At 40.3% G+C, this 20,063-nt stretch overlaps 1 protein-coding gene and 2 long non-coding RNA genes across 6 annotated transcripts in view; 2 read left to right on the top strand and 1 right to left on the bottom strand.

The window, feature by feature from the left end:
* LOC119475716 (replication protein A 70 kDa DNA-binding subunit-like) overlaps positions 1-7,436 on the top strand; it is a 49,181-nt gene extending 41,745 nt beyond the window's left edge. The window contains exon 17 of the mRNA XM_037748669.1: positions 6,670-7,436. Within this exon, the coding sequence (XP_037604597.1) occupies positions 6,670-6,771 (102 nt within the window). The 3' untranslated portion in view covers positions 6,772-7,436. The remainder of the gene's footprint in view (positions 1-6,669) is intronic.
* Positions 7,437-8,639: 1,203 nt separating this feature from the next.
* On the bottom strand, positions 8,640-19,911 carry LOC119475535. The gene is made up of 3 exons (XR_005203817.1): positions 19,782-19,911; positions 10,772-10,774; positions 8,640-8,651 (listed from the first exon to the last, which is right to left on the bottom strand). It is a non-coding gene; the product is annotated as an uncharacterized LOC119475535 (long non-coding RNA).
* Positions 11,251-20,063, top strand: part of LOC119475536 — a 146,024-nt gene continuing 137,211 nt past the window's right edge. For all 4 annotated transcript variants that reach the window (XR_005203820.1, XR_005203819.1, XR_005203821.1 and 1 more), the window contains exon 1: positions 11,251-11,335. This is a non-coding gene — a long non-coding RNA (uncharacterized LOC119475536). The remainder of the gene's footprint in view (positions 11,336-20,063) is intronic.

Here is a 20,063-nt window from a genome sequence, read left to right as displayed (position 1 = left end):
TGTTGTAGTTGTCTAATTAAATTAACAGTGATAAATAGAAATGCAACAGTTCATGTGGAAAAACCTCAGCTGTTATTCACACATCAACGGTGAGGAGCAGAAGTGTGCGAAACAGGTGTTGAGGACATATTTAGGAATTGATGTCAAGACCAACACAATTACACATACAGTTGCAAAGTCACATCTGTTATTTCCCTGCACCTTTTCATGAAGTGTCATGTTTTTTGTAGTGTTATAGAAAAAGGGGCAAGAGTTGATCAACACGAACAATGTCAAATAAATTGATAATTCTCAGTATGCCACCAAGTAGAGATAATGAGGTCTGAGCAGATACATATTCTACACAGGACTTATCAATGGATTCACATTTCATTTTCAGTGGGTGTTAGTCAAAGTTTACTGTTTTTGTCTCAAAGCTTCTGATTCAAAAAGACGAGCAGAGAACAGAATGTCTGTGATTCACTTGTTCAGTGCGTCTGTCTACCTCGGCCTCAGTTCTTTCCCACAGACTTCTGAGTGCAACACAAGACAGAAAAGATCAGACATCTACCCCTGTGTTTTTTATAAAAATAGAATAATGTAATGAAACGTCAGAGCTTAACAAGATTAATGAAGTTACAAAATTTGTGCTTTGTCATTTTTCATAAGGACACAGCGAACCTGCTCAGGATCATATTTTAAAGTTTGCTGCTTGTTCTCTTAGCATATAAACTCAAGTTTGAATTATTTTGGTGCAGAGCAGAGATGATATCCTATCAACTTTTAGACTTAACAAGCACAGCGCGCTCAAGTTTTTCTGCAATCAAGTATAAATATTAAACTGCGCAAGCTGAATGATACACAGTTGGTGATTTCTTTGCTGCTTCTCCTGATTTTCAGACTTAATTTAGCGTTCTTTATCTGGAGGTGTTGGACTACACTTTCTGACATTGTTATTGTAATCAATATTTTCATAGAAATGGTTTCCCTCTCTATTATTGATGACTCAAGAGATGAGACTTTATTCATCACCAAAAGAGAAATTCATGTTAAAAGACACAGTTTAAAGAGGTATAAAGCAGATAAAGTATTTAATATAAATACATTTAAAAAGCTATAAACTAGGTCTTTCAAAGTTAATGCAAATTTGTTTTAACGCCACTAATTTCTTTAACACATGAACGCAACTTGCAGTTAAAGTTAAAGTGAAGATACTGGCATCATACGAAACTATAAAACCTAAGGAATCCAACCATACCAACCATGTCATACTAGCTCATGAAGTAGGCTAAATAACGCTCCAAAGTTACACTAAATTTTGGTGAAGAAAAACTGTCATGGCCATTTTCAATGGGGTCTCTTGACCTCTGACCTCAAGATGTGAATGAAAATGGGTTCTATGGGTACCCACGAGTCTCCCTTTTACAGACATGCCCACTTTAAGATAATCACATGCAGTTTGGGGCAAGTCATAGTCAAGTCAGCACACTGACAGCTGTTGTTGCCTGTTGGGCTGCAGTTTGCCATGTTATGATTTGAGCATATTTTTTTATACTAAATGCAGTACCTGTGAGGGTTTCTGGACAATATTTGTCATTGTTTTGTGTAGTTAATTGATTTTCACTAATAAAAATATACATACATTTGCATAAAGCAAGCATATTTGCCAACTCCCATGTTGATAAGAGTATTAAATACTTGACCAACTTCCCTTTAAGGTACATTTTGAACAGATAAAAAATGTGCTATTAATTTGCGATTAATAACGATTAACTATTGATCTCTGGTAAACACAAGTGTTGGTCGACTAAGCATGTCTTTGGTTGGGGACAGCCCTAGGTGAGATGCAATAATTGTTTAAATATGGGGATAACGGCACACATCTTCAGACAGTCTCCTGGAATACTTTCATAGTGTTGCACTCTGTTGTTCACAAGAAAAAAGACAGAAATAGTATAGAATCAAAATAGAGAAGTTCAAGTTCCCTGCCTACTTTTCTCAACTCTGCACACCTGTCCAACCCCGCGTGAAGTGGACTTGATTGTCATATTTTTCGGTTTTGGAAAGTTACAGAAATTGTCGGAAGCAGCTACCCCACAATTCAGGCGTCAGAAAGGTGAACAGCGAGAGGATTTCAGACGCTGTTCAACCATCCAACAAGCACTTCTGTTGAAGCACACTGGCCCTTTATCGGTATCGTAGTCCGTATGAGTCCAGAGCTTTGGAGGTTGGAAAGTTTTTACGTTTGATGTTAAACAGAGGGCTCTTTCTTTGAATTCCACGTAGGAAGGGATTGTTTTGTATGTTAAGGCAGCAACAGCACCATTCTTCTGTGTAGAAAGTAAAATAAAATTCCAGTTTAGTTTAATATAGGATCCTTATTATCTGCCCTGAAGCACAGCTAGTCTCCCTGGGGTCCACATTTAAAAACATACATTAAACATACAACAGCGTGCGGTGAATTCGACACTTGTTCTGCAGACTTCAGTGCAGCAGATTGCCCATGATCTCATCTCATAGTGGAGTTAATAGCATTCAGATGATGGTGAAGATCAGAATTTGGCCTGCAGGATTGGATTTACTGAGCACACACGAGTGCGTTTTTCACATAAACATCTAATTTGCATTTGTTTAAAAGGCGATCCAAGATTATTGATGTGCTTAGAATTCGGGAAAGTGTATCTGATTTCCAACTAATTACGAGTTGCAATCTACTGAGTCCCAGTCTTGGTGAGTCTTTGAGTCTATTGCTGGTTGTTTGTCTTGAATCTGTGATGCTAAATACGTATAAGTAATGTATGTAGAGGTATAAGCAGATGTTTGTGTGTGTGTGGACCTGTTGTCCGCAGGAGGGCCTGAAACGTGTGTGTGTGTATATATCTGTGCTTGTATAGGAGTGCATCTGTGTGTCTGAAGTGAATGAACTGATTTTGTCTCAATGAATACATTAGTGTCAGAGGGGACCGGCTTTTTGCTGCCTTATGTTAACAGACAGGCCATTGAGAGCCACACACACACACACACTCAACACACTCGCGTCACATCATCAACATACCACATTGTTGGTAATCCTTCGTCATCATCAGATTCAGCTCTTTTCGCCGTCCTTGTGCATGTGAAAAAGGGTTGAGAGGATTCTTATATGGCTGAAGGTGAACACCTCCTGTGTAGATGATGCACGGAAATGCCTCTTAGAAGCTGCCATCCAAAGCCTTATGAATATGATAATCGGTTCTGTTACTTCCTTCTTTAACTCGTATCTGACAATGAGCACTTATGACCGGGTGGGTGAACAAATTAACAAAGACACTCAACAATACAGTATCCCCTTCAGTATAACGTTGATGAAGCTCATTGTGTTTGGTTTTCTATTGAGACAGGAATGTTAATTCAGCTTGACAGAAGGTAGTTTGTGGTGCTGTTAAGAAAATGGGGCTGCTGTATTGTAATCAGTGCTGTTTCTGTATTTTATCGACCATTTGTGAAGTCACATTTAGCGATGGTGCCAATTTTTAAAGGTGATAAGATGAAAAAAAAAAATGTACCTTTTAAAATATTCAGACTGTATAGAAGTGGACGTAGTCACTGTGACGTCACCCATTGGTTAATGGACTGTTGTTTTGAAGCCTCGAGTTCAGCATTTTGGCTGTCGCCATCTTGGTTTTTAGCCGTCACCATCTTGGTGACGGCTAAAAACCATTCAAGGTCGATGCCTAACTTTAACAATCTTGTGAGAGTTTCCCCAGTTTGCTGGTTCCCTTCTAGACACTACCTTGGTTTCTGACTGTCCCCATCTTGCTTTTTGGCCCTCACCATCTTGGCTTTTTACAACCAGAAGTGACACGAGAGGGTGGAGCTAAGTGCAACCGAACGCTGAATAAGACATTTTTAGGTGACCAAAAAGGGTTATAATTAAGTTTCATGAACTGAAATCACACTGTGAAAGGGTTAAAGTTGTAAGACGAAAACACGGACAACAACTCCCGGACCGGACAACACCGCAATAGCGACCTGTCAATCACAAGGTAGCCACGCCCTAAAGCATCCCCTGCTTTATGGTCTATTTGACTCTAAATGGGACCATAATTTACTAAATGAACATCATGCTGTATTGAAGAAGACTTGAAACTAGTGATTAAGACCATAAACTCATGTTTACAATGTTTACTGAGGTAATAAATCAAGTGATAAGTAGGGTCATTTTCTCATAGACTTCTATATAATCAGATTTCTTTTTGCAACCAGAGGAGTCGCCCCCTCCTGGCTGTTAGAAAGAATGCAAGTTTAAGGCACTTCAGCATTGGCTTCGCTTCTCAGAAAGGAATTCTCATTCACATTGGTTTACAGTTTAATTTTCCACATTTCTCTGCAGAAATCATAAGTTTTATATCATTTTATTGTTCACTACAGTACCTCATTAATTCTGTGTGAGGTAGTAAGAGTTGTGTATTGACTATTCTTCGGTGTCCTGTGTGTGTCTACGTGTCTTGTCAGTGTGCCAGCATCCAGAAGTTGTGTTGTTATAATTGTTCAGGGAAGAACACCCACCGTCTGAAATTGAGTCAGCAAATAGGGGTTGAATGTTGGGCCGCTGAATAATTGTTTTCTCCAGATGTGATTGGAATATCAGTCCGTGCACGTTAAATTAACGAGCCGTCTTTCTCACAGTACCCTGTCCTTTGAAAGACCATTATTTTTAAATAAGTTGTCACCTTTTGTCAAGTGGAACCTTTGTCTCGACGGCCCCCCCGTATTGTTTAATTTTCCTGCTATCTTCATGCAGATGCAAATTGAAAATACTAATAGAGGTGTTGAACCACATACGAGATAATGGGCAAATGTGAAATCCTTGATGCTGGTTATGCTGGCTGAATTGCTAATTGATTAATGATTTGTCTCAGGATTAATCCTTCTCATGGTGAGATTATAATGGAAATGAGCTTTTGGCTTCATGTCTTCATGAGAAACCACTCCATTATTTGATATAGAATGTGAAGTATACCTCACTGATGGTGGCTGTTACTACAAAAGTGTTGGGACTGAATGACACTCTATCTTGTGGCATTGTATTTGCGCTCTCCTTAAACAATAATGTGTTAATGAATTAAATTAGAACATGCTTTTATTATTTGTTTGTCTTTGTAATTAGAGATAAACACAGTCTGAACACCCTGCTTGTTGACATCCTCTTACACACTGGTCCCCCACAAACTCCATGAGGTATCTGTAGTCTACAGCAGTGGTTCCTAAAATGGGATCCTTGAGGACAATCGAAGGGTGCTGCGAGATTTCTTCATTTCATTGTTTATTTTTTCTGCATATCTAATAAAGTTTCACCACATACAAGAAGAAAAAAAACGCTCCTATTAACTACATTTTGTTATTACACGACTGTGTTGAATAATCGATTCTGATTGGTCAATCACGGCGTTCTGCGGTCTGTAATTTCTCTGCTATGTATAGCAGACCTGATGTCGGACTCTGGCGGACCGTTTTTGTGTCAAAATATTGATTTCTTCATTAAGTAGACATGCAATTAGCGGAATAATGTACAGCTAGTGGGTCATTGTTGTGAAATAAACCCCTTCAGGGTGATGAGAGACCCCTCTGCTTTGCGTCGTGTCGCCCTGTCAGGGATTCTTCCACAACAATAACATGCTCGCTGTACATTTTCCCTTACTTATATTCTCTTATATTCTCTCTTCTCCCCGTCTTATATTCTATACTGTTCTTGACTTAACGCCCACAGATGTCACTGTTAACAAGCCATTTCAGATTCTTACATCTAACCCCTTTAATCGCATGATTATCCATAATTAATCACCATTAATCGCAAATGAATCACACATTTTTATCTGTTCAAACGCATCTTGTGATTTTAACTTGGGCAGTCAATCGATTAAAATCACACATTTGTATTTGTTCAAAATGTACCTTAAAGGGAGATTTGTCAAGTATTTAATACTCTTATCAACATGGGAGTGGGTAAATATGCTTGCTTTATGTAAATGTATGTATATATTTATTATTGGAAATCAATTAACAACACAAAACAATGATAAATATTGTCCAGAAACCCTCACAGGTACTGCATTTATCCTAAAAAATATGCTCAAATCATAACATGGCAAACTGCAGCCCAACAGGCAACAACAGATGTCAGTGTGCTGACTTGACTATGACTTGCCCCAAACTGCATGTAATTATCATTAAGTGGGCATGTCTGTAAAGGGGAGAATTGTGGGTACCCACAGAACCCATTTTCATTTACATATCTTGAGGTCAGAAGTCAAGGGACCCCTTTGAAAATGGCCGTGCCAGTTTTTTCTCGCCAAAATTTAGCGTTAATGCGTTATTATCGGGTTAACTTTGACAGCCTTCATTTTAATCTTAAACTTGGGGGAAGGTATCAAGTATTTTCAGGTCAAAAGGCTCAAGTCCAAGTGGAAGAAAGTCACATCAGTTGGCACCGAACACCAGCCAACACCAGATAGACTGTCAATACTCCACCAGAAGCAACTTCCACCATGAGGCGACAGAGTTGGGCTGTTTAAACCCATTCCCCTTTTAGACACTGCTGGTTTCATTGCATTCTCTTATAACATTTATTTCTTGAATGATGTTGATCATAGAGGCTTGAGATGTCTCTTCATGTTAAATGTTAACTCAAGGTTTTCCTTCCCTCCTTAGGATGAGAGTCGAGTGAAGGTAACAGTAATGGAGGTCCTGCCAATAGACCACAGGGAATACAGCAGGAGGCTTCTCAGTAACATCCGCAAATTGGCCGTCTGAACTCCGTCCCAGTCATCCGAACGGCTGCCGGGTGATTAAACACGTCTTCCACTGGTCTCTGACTGGTCTCCGACTGGTGTCGGCCTGCGAGATAACAGCATATCTGACTGAGGCAGCAGAGGGCCGGCCGGTGATTCATCTGGCTAAATGGCAACCAAACAACAGACTGATATTTAGTTGATCACTTCCTTCAACAGGGCCATTTGTGAAACACTGGAAATATGATGGAAATTGCTTTTACATTTTAATTTAACAACATTTTAACAAAGAGTTTTGACTATTTTATTACACATAACTGTGTTTGAGGTGTTTTTTATTGTGTATCATGTATCATACATGCTTAGATCACAGCACCCTCTCTCTTTCTTTTATATACAAATGAGTCATCTCTTTGGTTTTCAAATGTGTGATGCTCAGTGTTAGTTGAGTAAGATGTAGATGAGTCAGATTTTAATGTTCATTGTTTGGTTTTAAAGATGAAAGCATGGCCAAAGTGTGTGGGTGTTTCACGTGTTGGCATTTGTTTTAACTGTTTTACTCACAGTGTCTGCTACTTGTTAAAATGATTCTTTGAGTTTAAAAAAAAAAGCGATGTTTGGTTTGCTTCAACACTTCTTGCAAATGTCAAAAAAAGAAGCGAGTGATTAAAAAATGTCATAATAAAATCATCGTCTTTATCACTGTTACACCATCACTCACTCTTGAGAAGCATCAAATTTACTTTCCTCTAATCCTCCTTACCCACACATCACATCTTTTGTGTTTAACCTGTAGAAATAGAAAATGAGACATTGTGGTTTACAAGCAGGCAGCCATACAATCTGGAGGGATTTACTGACCACCCAGCATCTAAATTAGTTTAGCCTCGGTAACTGGCAGCAAAGAACACACAACATTTGATTGACCGTAATGCGTTCATGCCCAACAGCCTACAAACTAAAAGTAGGATTGTTTCAACGCTGCACTATGTGTGCTGTCACTGCTGCTAGCTACAGTAGCTCAGTAGGAAGCTCATCATCTCATAATGGACAGTGTTGATTTTTAGCAAAGAAAGTAAGATTCATTGTGTTTTTGTTATCTTAAAACAAGCCCTTCATATACATAGGGAGCAGGTCCGCGATATTATTTTTTTTGACGTGTGTTCCGCCTAGTCCCTACTGCGCTGTGATTGGCTAGTACGCATTGCCTCAACGCACCTTATGATCGGATGTTTTTCTCTTGCTGTCAGAGCAGCGAGGCGAAACTCTGCTCCTGGCCGGAGGAGTAGCCTACTGCCGGGCGCAGAGCTCTCAACCTCCCGCCGGAGCGGGTTGAAGGCGGCAGCGAGGCCGGATCTGGGTCTGTTGCTGCCCGACGACCTATCCTAACCTTAACCATTCAAAGTCAATTCCTAACCTTAACTATTCAAGGTCAATGCCTAACCAATGGGAGGTGGAGAGCTCTGCGCCCGGCAGTAGCGGCTACCTCCTCCAGCCAGGAGCAGGGCTTCGCCTCGCTGTTCCAACAGCAAGAGAAGAATATCCAATCACAAGGGCATGTTGAGGTAATGAGTACTAGCCAATCACAGCACAGTAGGGCGGAACTATAGGCAGAACATTCTTGTAAAAACAAAAATAACTCAGCATGTCCTCTTCACAGAGTCCGCCATGTTGCTCCGCCATGTTTCTAAAGTAGCCCAGAACGGACAAACCAAACACTGGCTCTAGAGAGAGAGCCTTTCACGTTTTTACATTACATGATGGCCACTGTAGTTCTCCAACACGCTTGTGAAACTGCGGTAACGTGAGCTGCAGAGTGTCAAACCGTGGTACATGTTATTATGGTAAGGATGGCCACTGAGCCAGCACGGTTTTGCATGTGGCGGCTCACGTTACCGCAGTCTTGGAAAGGGAGGAGTGAGCGGAGGGGTACTCAGTTAGTTGTAATCTGCAACCACACCACTAGATGCTGCCAAATCCTACACACTGTACCTTTCAGAATGTTTCATTTTTTTAATCCATCCATTTTCTGCCCCTTATCCTGATCCAGGTTGGGTTACTTTAATTTCATCATGAGGAAGTATTGTTATGTACAGCTGGGAAGTACTGTAATAATATAATAAATAACTCTAGGCCATATTGAGTTTAACTTGGTGAAGCCTGCAGAAACCCTGTTTAAATATCACACACATTTCACTGCTGAATCAGGTGTTTCTGCTCTTAGATGCACCACGCATAGCTGTGTTTCACACTGAAGTGGAAATCACTTTCAAATTAAATGCATCCAACATTTCAAAGTACGTTATGTTCACTGTGAGGAGCTATACGTTCAGACACTGGAAAGCAAGGACAGAGCTTCAGTGACGTGCCTCTCTTAAGGTGTGGCTCAAGGGCATGGCACTGATTTATGTTGGCAGCAAGCCGCTCACTCTGAGCGCCATCAGTACCATCTCCTGCCTGCTGCCTGCCACGCTTGGTGTGGAGGTTCGGGAGATTAAACACGTACACACTGATTTTTTCATCCCAGTGTCACCTTTCCATTAACTTTCTCTATTATCTCTGTCTTCCTGTTTTCTTTTGTTCAGCGTTCTCAGGCTGAAGTCTCTAATCAGCTCTTTTTAACGACAACACAATCCGAATGAATGGGTTCATAGAGGCCTAACAGCATTAAAAGTTGCTTTTGATGCGGACCGGAAATAGTCGCACACAAAATTCAAACCACAAACAGTTCACGTGACACCACCTTTGACGTTTCCCTTTACTCTGAAATCTTTCCAGGACATTTTTAAAATTTTCCGGCATAAGCAGATGCAGCGAGTGTAACTCTGTGTTGTGCTCAGCAAATCTAAAAGAGGAGTCTGTGAGATCAGAAAGTCATTTCCAACTTAAAGCCTTGCTGGTGATTGAGACTTTAGATGGAGACACGTCAGTCTGCAGCCCCCGAGGCATTATGGGACAGAGGAGGACACAGTGGAGAGATTAAGAGAAATACATTTTTTGTATTACCCTTAGAGAACTTTATCTGAATGTGACGTGCTGAGCGGTAGTGGACTGAATTGCTGGTAAGTTTGTCATATCTTCTTTCTGGGAATGTGGGACCTTCAGTCTGGTGAGTGTGCAGTTTGTCTCTATCTGCAGGATGTGCGCGAGGCTACAAGGACAGCGAATGGAAATGAGCTGCTGTTATCATTGAGGTCGTAGCCCTGATCACAGTCTATATGACCGCAGTCTTATCTTAAAACACACTGTAGTTTAGTGTGTGTGTGTGAGACACTTTACCGGAGACCACCATTCCTCAGTGCCAACATAGTGTAACACCACGACCTGGAACCATCAGTTTACAAACATTTACACCGCAGACACCGGCCTTCAACACACATATTGAAGGTGTAACACTGGAATGAATCCTTTCAACGAGGCATTAACGTCTGGTTATAAAAGATACCTACACCTAAAGGCCCCACACATGTGTTTTCCATCATTCTGGCTGATCAATGGACGTTGGATGAAGCTATGCTGAGAATAACATGGAGTGCGTTCCAATTCCCATACTGCCATACTATTTAGCATGCCAGAAAAAGATTTAGTAGGTCCCAATAGTAGATTAGTTAATAGTATATGTATGAGTATCAGGATGTCCTACCACATCCGGTTGAATTTTGCAGTATAGCCAGCATGCTTTTCTGGCTATTCTGACTCAATATCCTCTCTGCAGTGGATATATGAGCAAGAGGGTCAAAGTTCAAGGCTCATTTGAGATGAGCCAGGCATGCGCAGAATCGATCATCGGCGATCGGATCGGTGAGATTTGTGTCCGACTTGATCCCGAATTGCTCTGACGTCACGCACACGCGGGCAACGACAACGTCACGAGATCGAAGCGGCCACAGTCTTTTGAACCAGGTGCCGCAGTTGCTCTCCAAAAGACCCAGAGCATGATGGGAAACGCCTGGCTGTCACCTGATCAAAGAGCTGATTGGCTCTTAGTTTTGACAACAAGGTGTTTTTTAGAAAGTCCGTACTTTCTGTGTAACTGTGTAAATATTCAACACTAGATTGTAGAATATTAGTCTCATGTTGTACAATAAAGGTTTCATCTGTTAACAAACATATCTGGTGTGGTTTATAATATTAATAATACTAATAATAATGAAGGTGATTTATGTAGCACTTCTCAAAACGAGTGCTCATTACAAAGTGCTTTACAAGGCGGACATACAATTCATAAAGGATATAATCCATTTGCCAGATACATGCACATTTCCACATATATTTACAAAGAAATATAAATAAATACGAACATGGTCTGCAAACTACAAGTAGCCTACAGATCGGATCTAACAGGAAGTGAAGAGAAAAAGTCCTGCATTCAAAACCTTACCTTCTCCCCCAACCAACCATTCCAATGGACATAGCTTTTCTAGGATGTCTAGATCTATGATTAATGTCATCTGTCTCCACCCAGATTTATTTGATTGGATGTCTATAAGCCAATCACAGCGTTCCACATCATCCAAAGTGGACTACAGGTAGAGCCACACCCTCTTCGGCAGCAAGCATGGCCGACTGTGAGGCAAAGAGGAAGAGTAAGGCACATTTTCATCTATTAATCATGTGTTTCATCACTGTGTTTAAAGTAATTAAGTAATTAATTATACATGTCAAAATATATGAAAGATTTATTGCTTTTACTCAGGATTTTTTTTCAAAAGGGATCTGAATGTCACCGGAAGGGAAATAGGGAAATGAATGGGGGAAACACTGTTTTGATTTATTCTGACTGTTCCTAAAGCTACAATCAGCTTATAATGCATCCTATTGATTAAGTTCACAGAATATTCAACTTGGGAGGTTTTGAACATACTGTTTTCTGGAGATACTTAGGCAGGAATGAAGACATCTAATCAGGAAGCACAGGTGAAAACAGCTGTATTGTTTGCACTGTGGCCCAATTTACACCTCTTGTCACTTGAGATGTGGACGTATTGCACCTGAAGCTTTTTGATAACTGCCCAAAAAATGCCCAAAGATGAAAACCTTATGCACTGTAGGAGTTTAGTTACAAGTTAAAATTAGGTCTGTTCCAAGTTAATGCAATAATAACGTGTTTATGCAAATTTGTTTTAACACCACTAATTTCTTTAACGCATTAACTACTTACTTACTGGGAATTTTGGCGCTCCTTGGCAAAAATCTGTCATGGCCATTTCCAAAGGTGTCCCTTGACCTCTGACCTCCAGATATGTGAATGAAAATGGGTTCTATGGGTACCCACGAGTCTCCCCTTTACAGACATGCCCACTTTATGATAATCACATGCAGTTTGGGGCAAATCATAGTCAAGTCAGCACACTGACACACTGACAGCTGTTGTTGCCTGTTGGGCTTGAGTTTATAATTCTATGCCCAATTTATTATGCTTTTTATGCTAAATGCAGTACATGTGAGGGTTTCTGGACAATATTTGTCATTGTTTTGTGTTGTTAATTGATTTCCTATAATAAATATATACAGACATTTACATAAAGCAGCATATTTGCCCACTCCCATGTTGATAAGAGTATTAAAAACCTGACAAATCTCCCAAAAAGGTAAATTTTGAACAGATAAAAATGTGTGATTTTTATCGATTGACTGCCCTAGTTAAAATCACAAGATGCGTTCCCCTGTCACTTCAATGAAACAGCGAGGGCGTTCCGGATTTCAGTGTAGCTTCAGCTGTCGTTATCGCAGGACAGATACTGTAGAGGTTACTTCCACAGACCTCTTCCTGACGTGGTTACACTTATAGATTTTGTTTGCATTTTGGAGAGCCAGAAGAAGTTATACATTTTCCACATATGGCTAGAATGCGCCAATCAAGATTTCAATCTTGAATCCTCATCTGATCCGCCCACAACACATGAAAAGTCATACGCTGCATTTCAAATCACATACTTTTTCTTTTAGTAAACACTGCAGCTGCCCTTACAAAGTACGTACTGTTACATCTTGAATTTCCCTCGGGATCAATAAAGTTACTATCTATCTATCTATCTATCTATCTATCTATGCAGTATGCATGCAATTGGGACATACTATTTTGTCATAACATTGCGCCTTGAACTTTGACCCCCTTGCTCATATACTGTATCCACTGTGCAGAGGATTGTGGGTCAGAATAGCCAGAAAAGCATGCTGGTTTGCATACTGCAGTGCTCCAGGCCCTGGTTCCCTTGACAAAAAAGCCAATGAGATTTTATTTTATTCATTTATTTGACAGGGACAATACATGTAGTTATTGTTACACCTAATTAAAGTGCAACCGAAGCAATTTATATAGGACTTCTAGCCGTAGCTAATTTGCACACCTAGTCCCTGGTTAGGGTTTTAAGAAAGACTTTTCCATTGGGTTTTGGATTATTGCAGGAATAAAAACAAGCTCTGCGACAAACACACGTTTTTGATGTGTGAATGCAATCGTCAGAAGTAAAAAGCTAATGTTAGGCTATAAACTGAACTACACCACGGTCACATGAGCACGAGTATACACAACGAGGCTGTAAAGGCGGACGAGTCGGCGAGATGAGGGGGTATATTTTTGGCATCACTGGGCAAAAATTCCATAATAACCTTTCAGCATATTGTAATTCAAGTGTTCTGAGAGAAGACTAGACTTCTGCACCTCATCATGGCTCTGTTTTCAGGCTTTAGATAACCTAGCCTGTGACGGAAGACTTTGACCAATCACAGGTCATTTCAGAGAGGGAGCGTTCCTATTGTCTGTGCTCTGGTCAGAGCTGGTCAGCTCTGGCGTTCCTTCAACAGATTTTACAACTGTCTCATTTTACAGCTAAACCGTGCACCAAAGATGATTCTGAAAACATTTGAGGCGAGAAATAGGCATTAACGTAACATAATATTGATTCATATTTGATCAGTGCTGCCTAGTTTGACCGTTTGGTCGGAGTTCGCGAGTGATTGACAGCCGGCTCTCATAGACAGCAGACCTCAGATCAGCTTGTTTTCCTCCGGTCTGTAAAATCTTGCAGATGCTGTTAGGAGCACCGGAGGACACCGGAGGACACAGAGGCACATGATTTTTTTCAGGTTACCTGTTTCATATACTACTGTCACGATGTAGCGATTATTTTATAAAAATAACTTTTTTTAATCATATTTGCTCCAATTTCGCCAAATTCAGCTTCAAGCTACCACAGATCTTATAATAATAATAATAACAATAATACTACTAATAATAATAGCTCACCAGGTTCCTGAAATCAGCTGAAAAAATCCACTTCAAGGATGTTATAGAAGCTGTAATGGCCCTTTTAGCCATGTGCTCATTAAGTTTGCGTAACTCTAATGTCGTGCTGTTTGGTTCCCGTGGACGAGGTGACGAATACTTTTGCATTGCAGGAAAAGAGCAAGCCTGAGTAACAAAGCTTAAAATATACACACGAAATTGACAGTGATTATGCAGTTATCCTTCACTGCAAAAGACCTGACCTTTGAGTGGCATATAAGCGCCCATGCAATGATTCCCCTCATGTGTTTTCATAATGCATTTAGCCTCGGCTACCTTACACATGAATCTAAAGCAATCATAATTAAGAGAAATTATTCCTCGGGGCTTCCCACACCCACTGAGAAAAGTAACCTCTTTAAACCACTTGTGGGATACTTTTTATTTGAAGATGAAGGCACCTGCAGCAGAGGTGTGCTGCAATGAAATGTAATGTGTATTAATGCGGTAAACAAATGTGAACATTATAGCCTGTTTGAGCCACTGAAGCAAACAAAGATATGTTTAGTTATTCTCATTCTGTTAACTATAATCTAAAGTCTAAATAATTATCAGATAAATTAAAAAAAAAAAAGTTTAATCAAGATACTGTATATATTCATAAAGCTGCAATAACATTTTTTGGCCACTTGGGGGCAGCAGAAACAAGCTGTGAACACAACATTGACATATCATCACCTTTTAAGTAGATATGGCGAACTTGTTAGGTAACAGTTGTTTATTTACACGTCCAGCAGTGACAGAGCAGCAGTATCATTCATTCAGAGTCTTGTTTGTGACCACATGATGAATGTAAGTCCAATATTTTTTCGATTTGACTCATTTACATTTTCTATGTGCCTCGTAACGTTGCACATAAAAATGGCCACCACTCCTTCCCGCTACGTTGATTTGCATGTGAATGTCCGTTCTACTCCTATATTCTATGGTTTTAGGTCTCCATCAACTTTAGCTGCGTGTGAAACCAGAAGTCAACATTGATTTATTTGTCATGTAACTTCCGCACTTAAGTAACGCCACTTACGTATTAATTTAATCCAATCCACAATCTTTTCCTAAAACTGAGTAGATTTGTTGCCTAAACCTAACCAAGTTTTTCCTGTGACAGTGGACGTTTTTTTTTATAATACTGGAGCAGAAATTCACACGTGCGTCCCGTGTTGCTGGACATTTGTAGGAAAACGCATGAAAAATGAGGCATAACTTTTCTTAAGATATAATATAAACCATTGTATCAGGCTACGTTGCATTGTTATATACAAGTATGAATTATAGCTGCTTTAGAAAGACCAAACACTCTAAAGTGCATTTACAAAGAAACATAGAAATAAAAAGGGGGGATCGAATTTTGCAAAGTCCAAGTCAATAATCACATTTGAGTCTATTCATGTCTAGACTATATAAACACAACAAAAGCAAAAGAGTAAATGAGCTTGAAGATTGTTTCTTTGTCCGAACCCAAAGGAAAGCGTGCAAACTTCAGACTCATCATCTCTTTATATTTTGTTTTTATATCTGAATTGACTCAAACAAATATGTGAACATAAAAGTGCTCAAGGGGGGTCAGATTGAAGTTTGTGGAAAAAAAACTGAACTCAGCCAGCGCACACAGCGCCCCATCAACTATCTCCATGTTGTGCTTTGATGTGCATAACTTAAAAAATCTTGTTTAATCCACAAGATGCATCCACTGGCAGGAAGGAGGAATTGTGTTTTCCCCAAAGCTCGGCGAGGACCGTGTTCGTCGGCCTGCCAGCATCGTCTCTTGAACATTTCGGTAGACAGTTTGACTGCTCAAGGATTTCACAGCGTTATCAAGGACACTTCCCTCTCTCAAGGGTATTCAAAGGCTCTGTTTCCTGTGTGTGAGTGTAAGTTATCCCAGTTAAAACGAAGAAGAAGCAGCAGCGCAGGTATTCTGCAGGATCTTTCATGTTCTTGGCAGGGAGCGCCGTAGGTGCCGATTTCTCACTCTTAACTTTCCTCTCTTGTAGGAGGCCATTCCTTTGCTCAGCCCTCCCTCCTTGCCTCCTTCCACTCTTTTCATAAATTACCCAATCCCCCCTTCAACGCCCTACTCGTTCCATTATTCTCCTCATCTGTCTTTTCCTGTCCACCTACAATATCTGTTGTTTTTTCACACACTGTTTCCACCAGCATCATCATCATTCTCTCTCAGCTCCTCATCGATTTCTTTCTCCGCTCGGCGCTGCCTCTCATCTTCTCTCGTCTTTGTTTCTCTCCTACCCACCACCAGTTAAATAAATCTTCCCCATTACCCTCCCTCTCTCTCCCTCTCCACCACGAGCAGATTTGGCCTGAAGGCATTTATGTACGTTTTTTTTTTTCCTGCTCCACTTGGAGAGCCAGAGGCCATGCCAACACCAAGGCCAGCGTACTCTGTGCACATTATGTGCCTGTACTTATGCATGATAACGCCTCAGAGATGGAAAGATGTCGAATTGCCGGTGCCAGCCAGTTTATAAAGCTGTGAACAACATGAGTCGAGGCACATGACGGATCGTAACTTAAATGGGGAAATTATCAGATGCAATAATGACATGTATATGTAATGTTTTTTAGGTGAACATTAGCGGTCTATCCCAGGAGGAACGGGATAACTGGCAGATTCAATCGACATTGGCATGTTTATATGGCATGCACACTTAATAAATGGATAATTAAATTAAACACTCCCAGGAAGGCTGTGAGTGGTGTCAGAGGGAGCTGGAGCATTACATTAAATGTCATAATGGCATTTTTTTTTTTAGACTAAAAATGACATTTAAATACAACAAGTAATATTAATAGACTGAAAACCTGAATTGATCAGGTTTTACTTAATGTTGATTTAGGTATTTTATTATTTAAAGGGGACATATTGTGCTCATTTCCAGATTCATACTTGTATTTGGGGTTTCTACTGAAAACATGTTTACATGCTTTGATGTTCAAAAGACACATCATTTTTCTCATACGGTCTGGCTGAATATACCTGTATTCACCCTCTGTCTGAAACGCTCCCTTATAGTGCCTGTCTCTTTAAAAGCCCGGTCTGCTCTGATTGGCTTGTGAGAAAAATATGGTGCACCCAAGGGCCCCATGCATATATCTTTCTAACTTAGTTATTTGTAATCCTCAAGGTGTCTAGTAAACAAATTTTGATGTTCCCAACTCAAAATATTGTCCCAAGGGTCCGTTTGGCCGGCCATCTTTGCGGCCATCTTGGATTTCCAACGAAAATTAGAAATCTGCATAACTTTTGAATTTCAAATTTTATCGGAAATCCAAGAGGGGTGCGTGGGAACCTCACCTTCCTACGAGACTACATATAGGAAGCAGTGGGCTTCCTCCCGGTCTGAGAAGTGAAGCCCACATGGAAGTTCCTTAAACTTGCATTCTTTCTAATAGCCAGCAGGGGGCGACTCCTCTGGTTGCAAAAAGACGTCTGATTGTAAGTCTGAGAAAATGAGCCTACTTCTCACTTGATTTATTACCTTAGTAAACATTGTAAACATGAGTTTATGGTCTCAATCACTAGTTTCAAGTCTTCTTCAATAAAGCATGATGTTCATTTAGTAAATTATGGTCCCATTTAGAGTCAAATAGACCATAAAGCATGGTATGCTTTAGGGCGTGGCTACCTTGTGATTGACAGGTTGCTACCATGGCATTGTCCGGTCTAGGAGATTTCCGTGTTTTCGTCTTACAACTTTAACCCTTTCACAGTGTGATTTCAGTTCATGAAAGTTAATTGTAACATTTTTGGATGACTAAAAATGTCTTATTCAGCATTTGGTTGCACTTAGCTCCACCCTCTTGTGTCACTTCTGGTTGCAAAATACCAAGACCTTTATTTTGTTTGTTTCTTTTTCTTTTTGTAATTTCATTTTTCAATGATAATTTTGAGGAAGCGCAACATATCGCATGGACTAACAACAATTTCTGCTGTTTGATTTGAAGGACATGTTGTGCTCTTTAACCCAGATAATCCCTCACAGTGGCACCAATCATTTATTTCATACTCAACTAATTGCCAAAATCATACTCTGTATAGTACTTCATAATATATTTATAGAATTGAATTGGGACACAGTGTACACCTCCGTTTTGTTTAATGATATCCCAGAATGCCCTCCGGCATCCCTCGATGATGGGATGAGAACTTGTTGCACCTCTGATGTCAGTGAAGAGAGCATTATCAAGAGAGCGGGACAATCGCGCATTCAAAAGAAACCGAATGAGAAAAAATGTGTGAATAGCAGCAGGCGTTACTCAAAACGCTGTATTATATTTTTGTCTATTGTGGCCGCGGTTGACTGACAAATTGGTGTCTCTGGGCTCTGTTCTAAAGAATCAATGGTGCAGAGTGCTGCGCTCACGCTGTGGCAGCTGACTTTTGGATATTTCATTGCTGGTAGGCATGTAGCACAATTGAAGTCAGGAACAGGGTGTGATTATGAGAAATATATTATCAGAATGTGGTAAGGGCTGGCGTCAGTCATCATCAATCACATTAGCTTCCTTTTCTGAAGGATTGGTCTCTGCTTTATGGAGCTCAGTCTGAAGAAGAGTTGGAGGTGGATTCACTACAAAAGCTTCTCTCAAGGGGAAACTCATGTCCTTGTGTGGGAGGTGCAGAATCGCCGTGAGTGAATTGTGGCACCTTAAATTAAATTAGCTTAGATAATACATTAATGCACTGTTGTAGGACATCAGTTATCCAATGCAAGACACAGTTTGATATGTGGGCAAACAGAACCAGCAGCAAAACGTTTTCTTTTTGAATAAAGAATATGCTGAGGAGCATTAATACTATTTTAGTAGCTGTATGTCGTTTTTCTTTTTAACTTTGTCCTTTAACCATCACATGCACATATTACTTGGCAAAACAACAAATTTGCCACAGGACAAAACTGCATGCTGTGTCACAATACACCTTTGGGTGTGTGGCAGGTGGGTGACACAAGGCCAAATAGCTGTAATACATGGCATCAAAATAGCACTGCCTCTCATGATGGCCATTTATTCATCTCTCCCCGCTTAAGGTATAAAGCTCCCGGTAATTCGACAAAATGTCAGGAGGTGGTGGAAAACAACCGGTCAAAGTGTCACTTTACTAGCACAGAGTACACGCTGCGTTCTCTTTGATGGATGTTTCCCTCTGTATTTGTTGTAAGAAAACTGCCAGCTGCCTTTTAAAATATCAATGTGATGCCGTGTCCACCCAAACATTTCAGAAATGCACCACAGAACAACCAAATCCACTTTGTTGTCATTATTGGAACTTTTAGATTAGACTTAGGGTCATTATTTAGAGTACATCTTTCCTTTTAAAGGAGCAGTGTGTAACATTTCAGGGGATCTATTAGCAGAAATGGAATATAACATTTATAACTATGTTGTAGTACAATCACCTGAAGCTAAGAATCGTTGTGTTTTCGTTAGTTTAGAATGAGCGCTTCATATCTACATAGGGAGTGTGTCCTCTTCAGAGTCCACTATGTTGCTCCATCATGTTTCTACAGTAGCCCAGAACGGACAAACCAAACACCGGCTCTAAAAGAGAGCCTTTCGCGTTTTTACGTTACCTGAAGGCCACCGTAGTTCTCAGACATGCTTGTGAAACTGCGATAACGTCAGCGGCAGAGTGCAAAAACCATGGTACCGCCAACCGCCGTCTGAGTTCTGTTGCTCCTAAAGTAGTGTTACTATGGTAACGATGGCCTCTAAGCGAGGTGAACGCACTCGCCGGCTCACGCTACCGCAGTCTTGGAAAGGGAGGAGTGAGCGGAGGGGTATTCAGTCGCTTGCAATCTGCAACCACACCACTAGATGCTGACAAATCCTGCACACTGTACCTTTAACGATGTTGATCTGGACTGTAAACAAACTGCAGGAGACAAAGCTATCACCTTTTACAAGGCAAATTAACAGTATGATTTATATAGCATTGATTTATAATAATAGGGTTTGGGTTATAGTTAAAATTGACATGAACCATAACCTCTACACACCTGACACTG

This window comes from Sebastes umbrosus, chromosome 17 (genome assembly GCF_015220745.1).
Source record: "Sebastes umbrosus isolate fSebUmb1 chromosome 17, fSebUmb1.pri, whole genome shotgun sequence".
In the NCBI taxonomy this organism is placed as follows: Eukaryota; Metazoa; Chordata; class Actinopteri; order Perciformes; family Sebastidae; genus Sebastes; species Sebastes umbrosus.
This window is presented reverse-complemented; position numbering and strand designations above follow the sequence as displayed.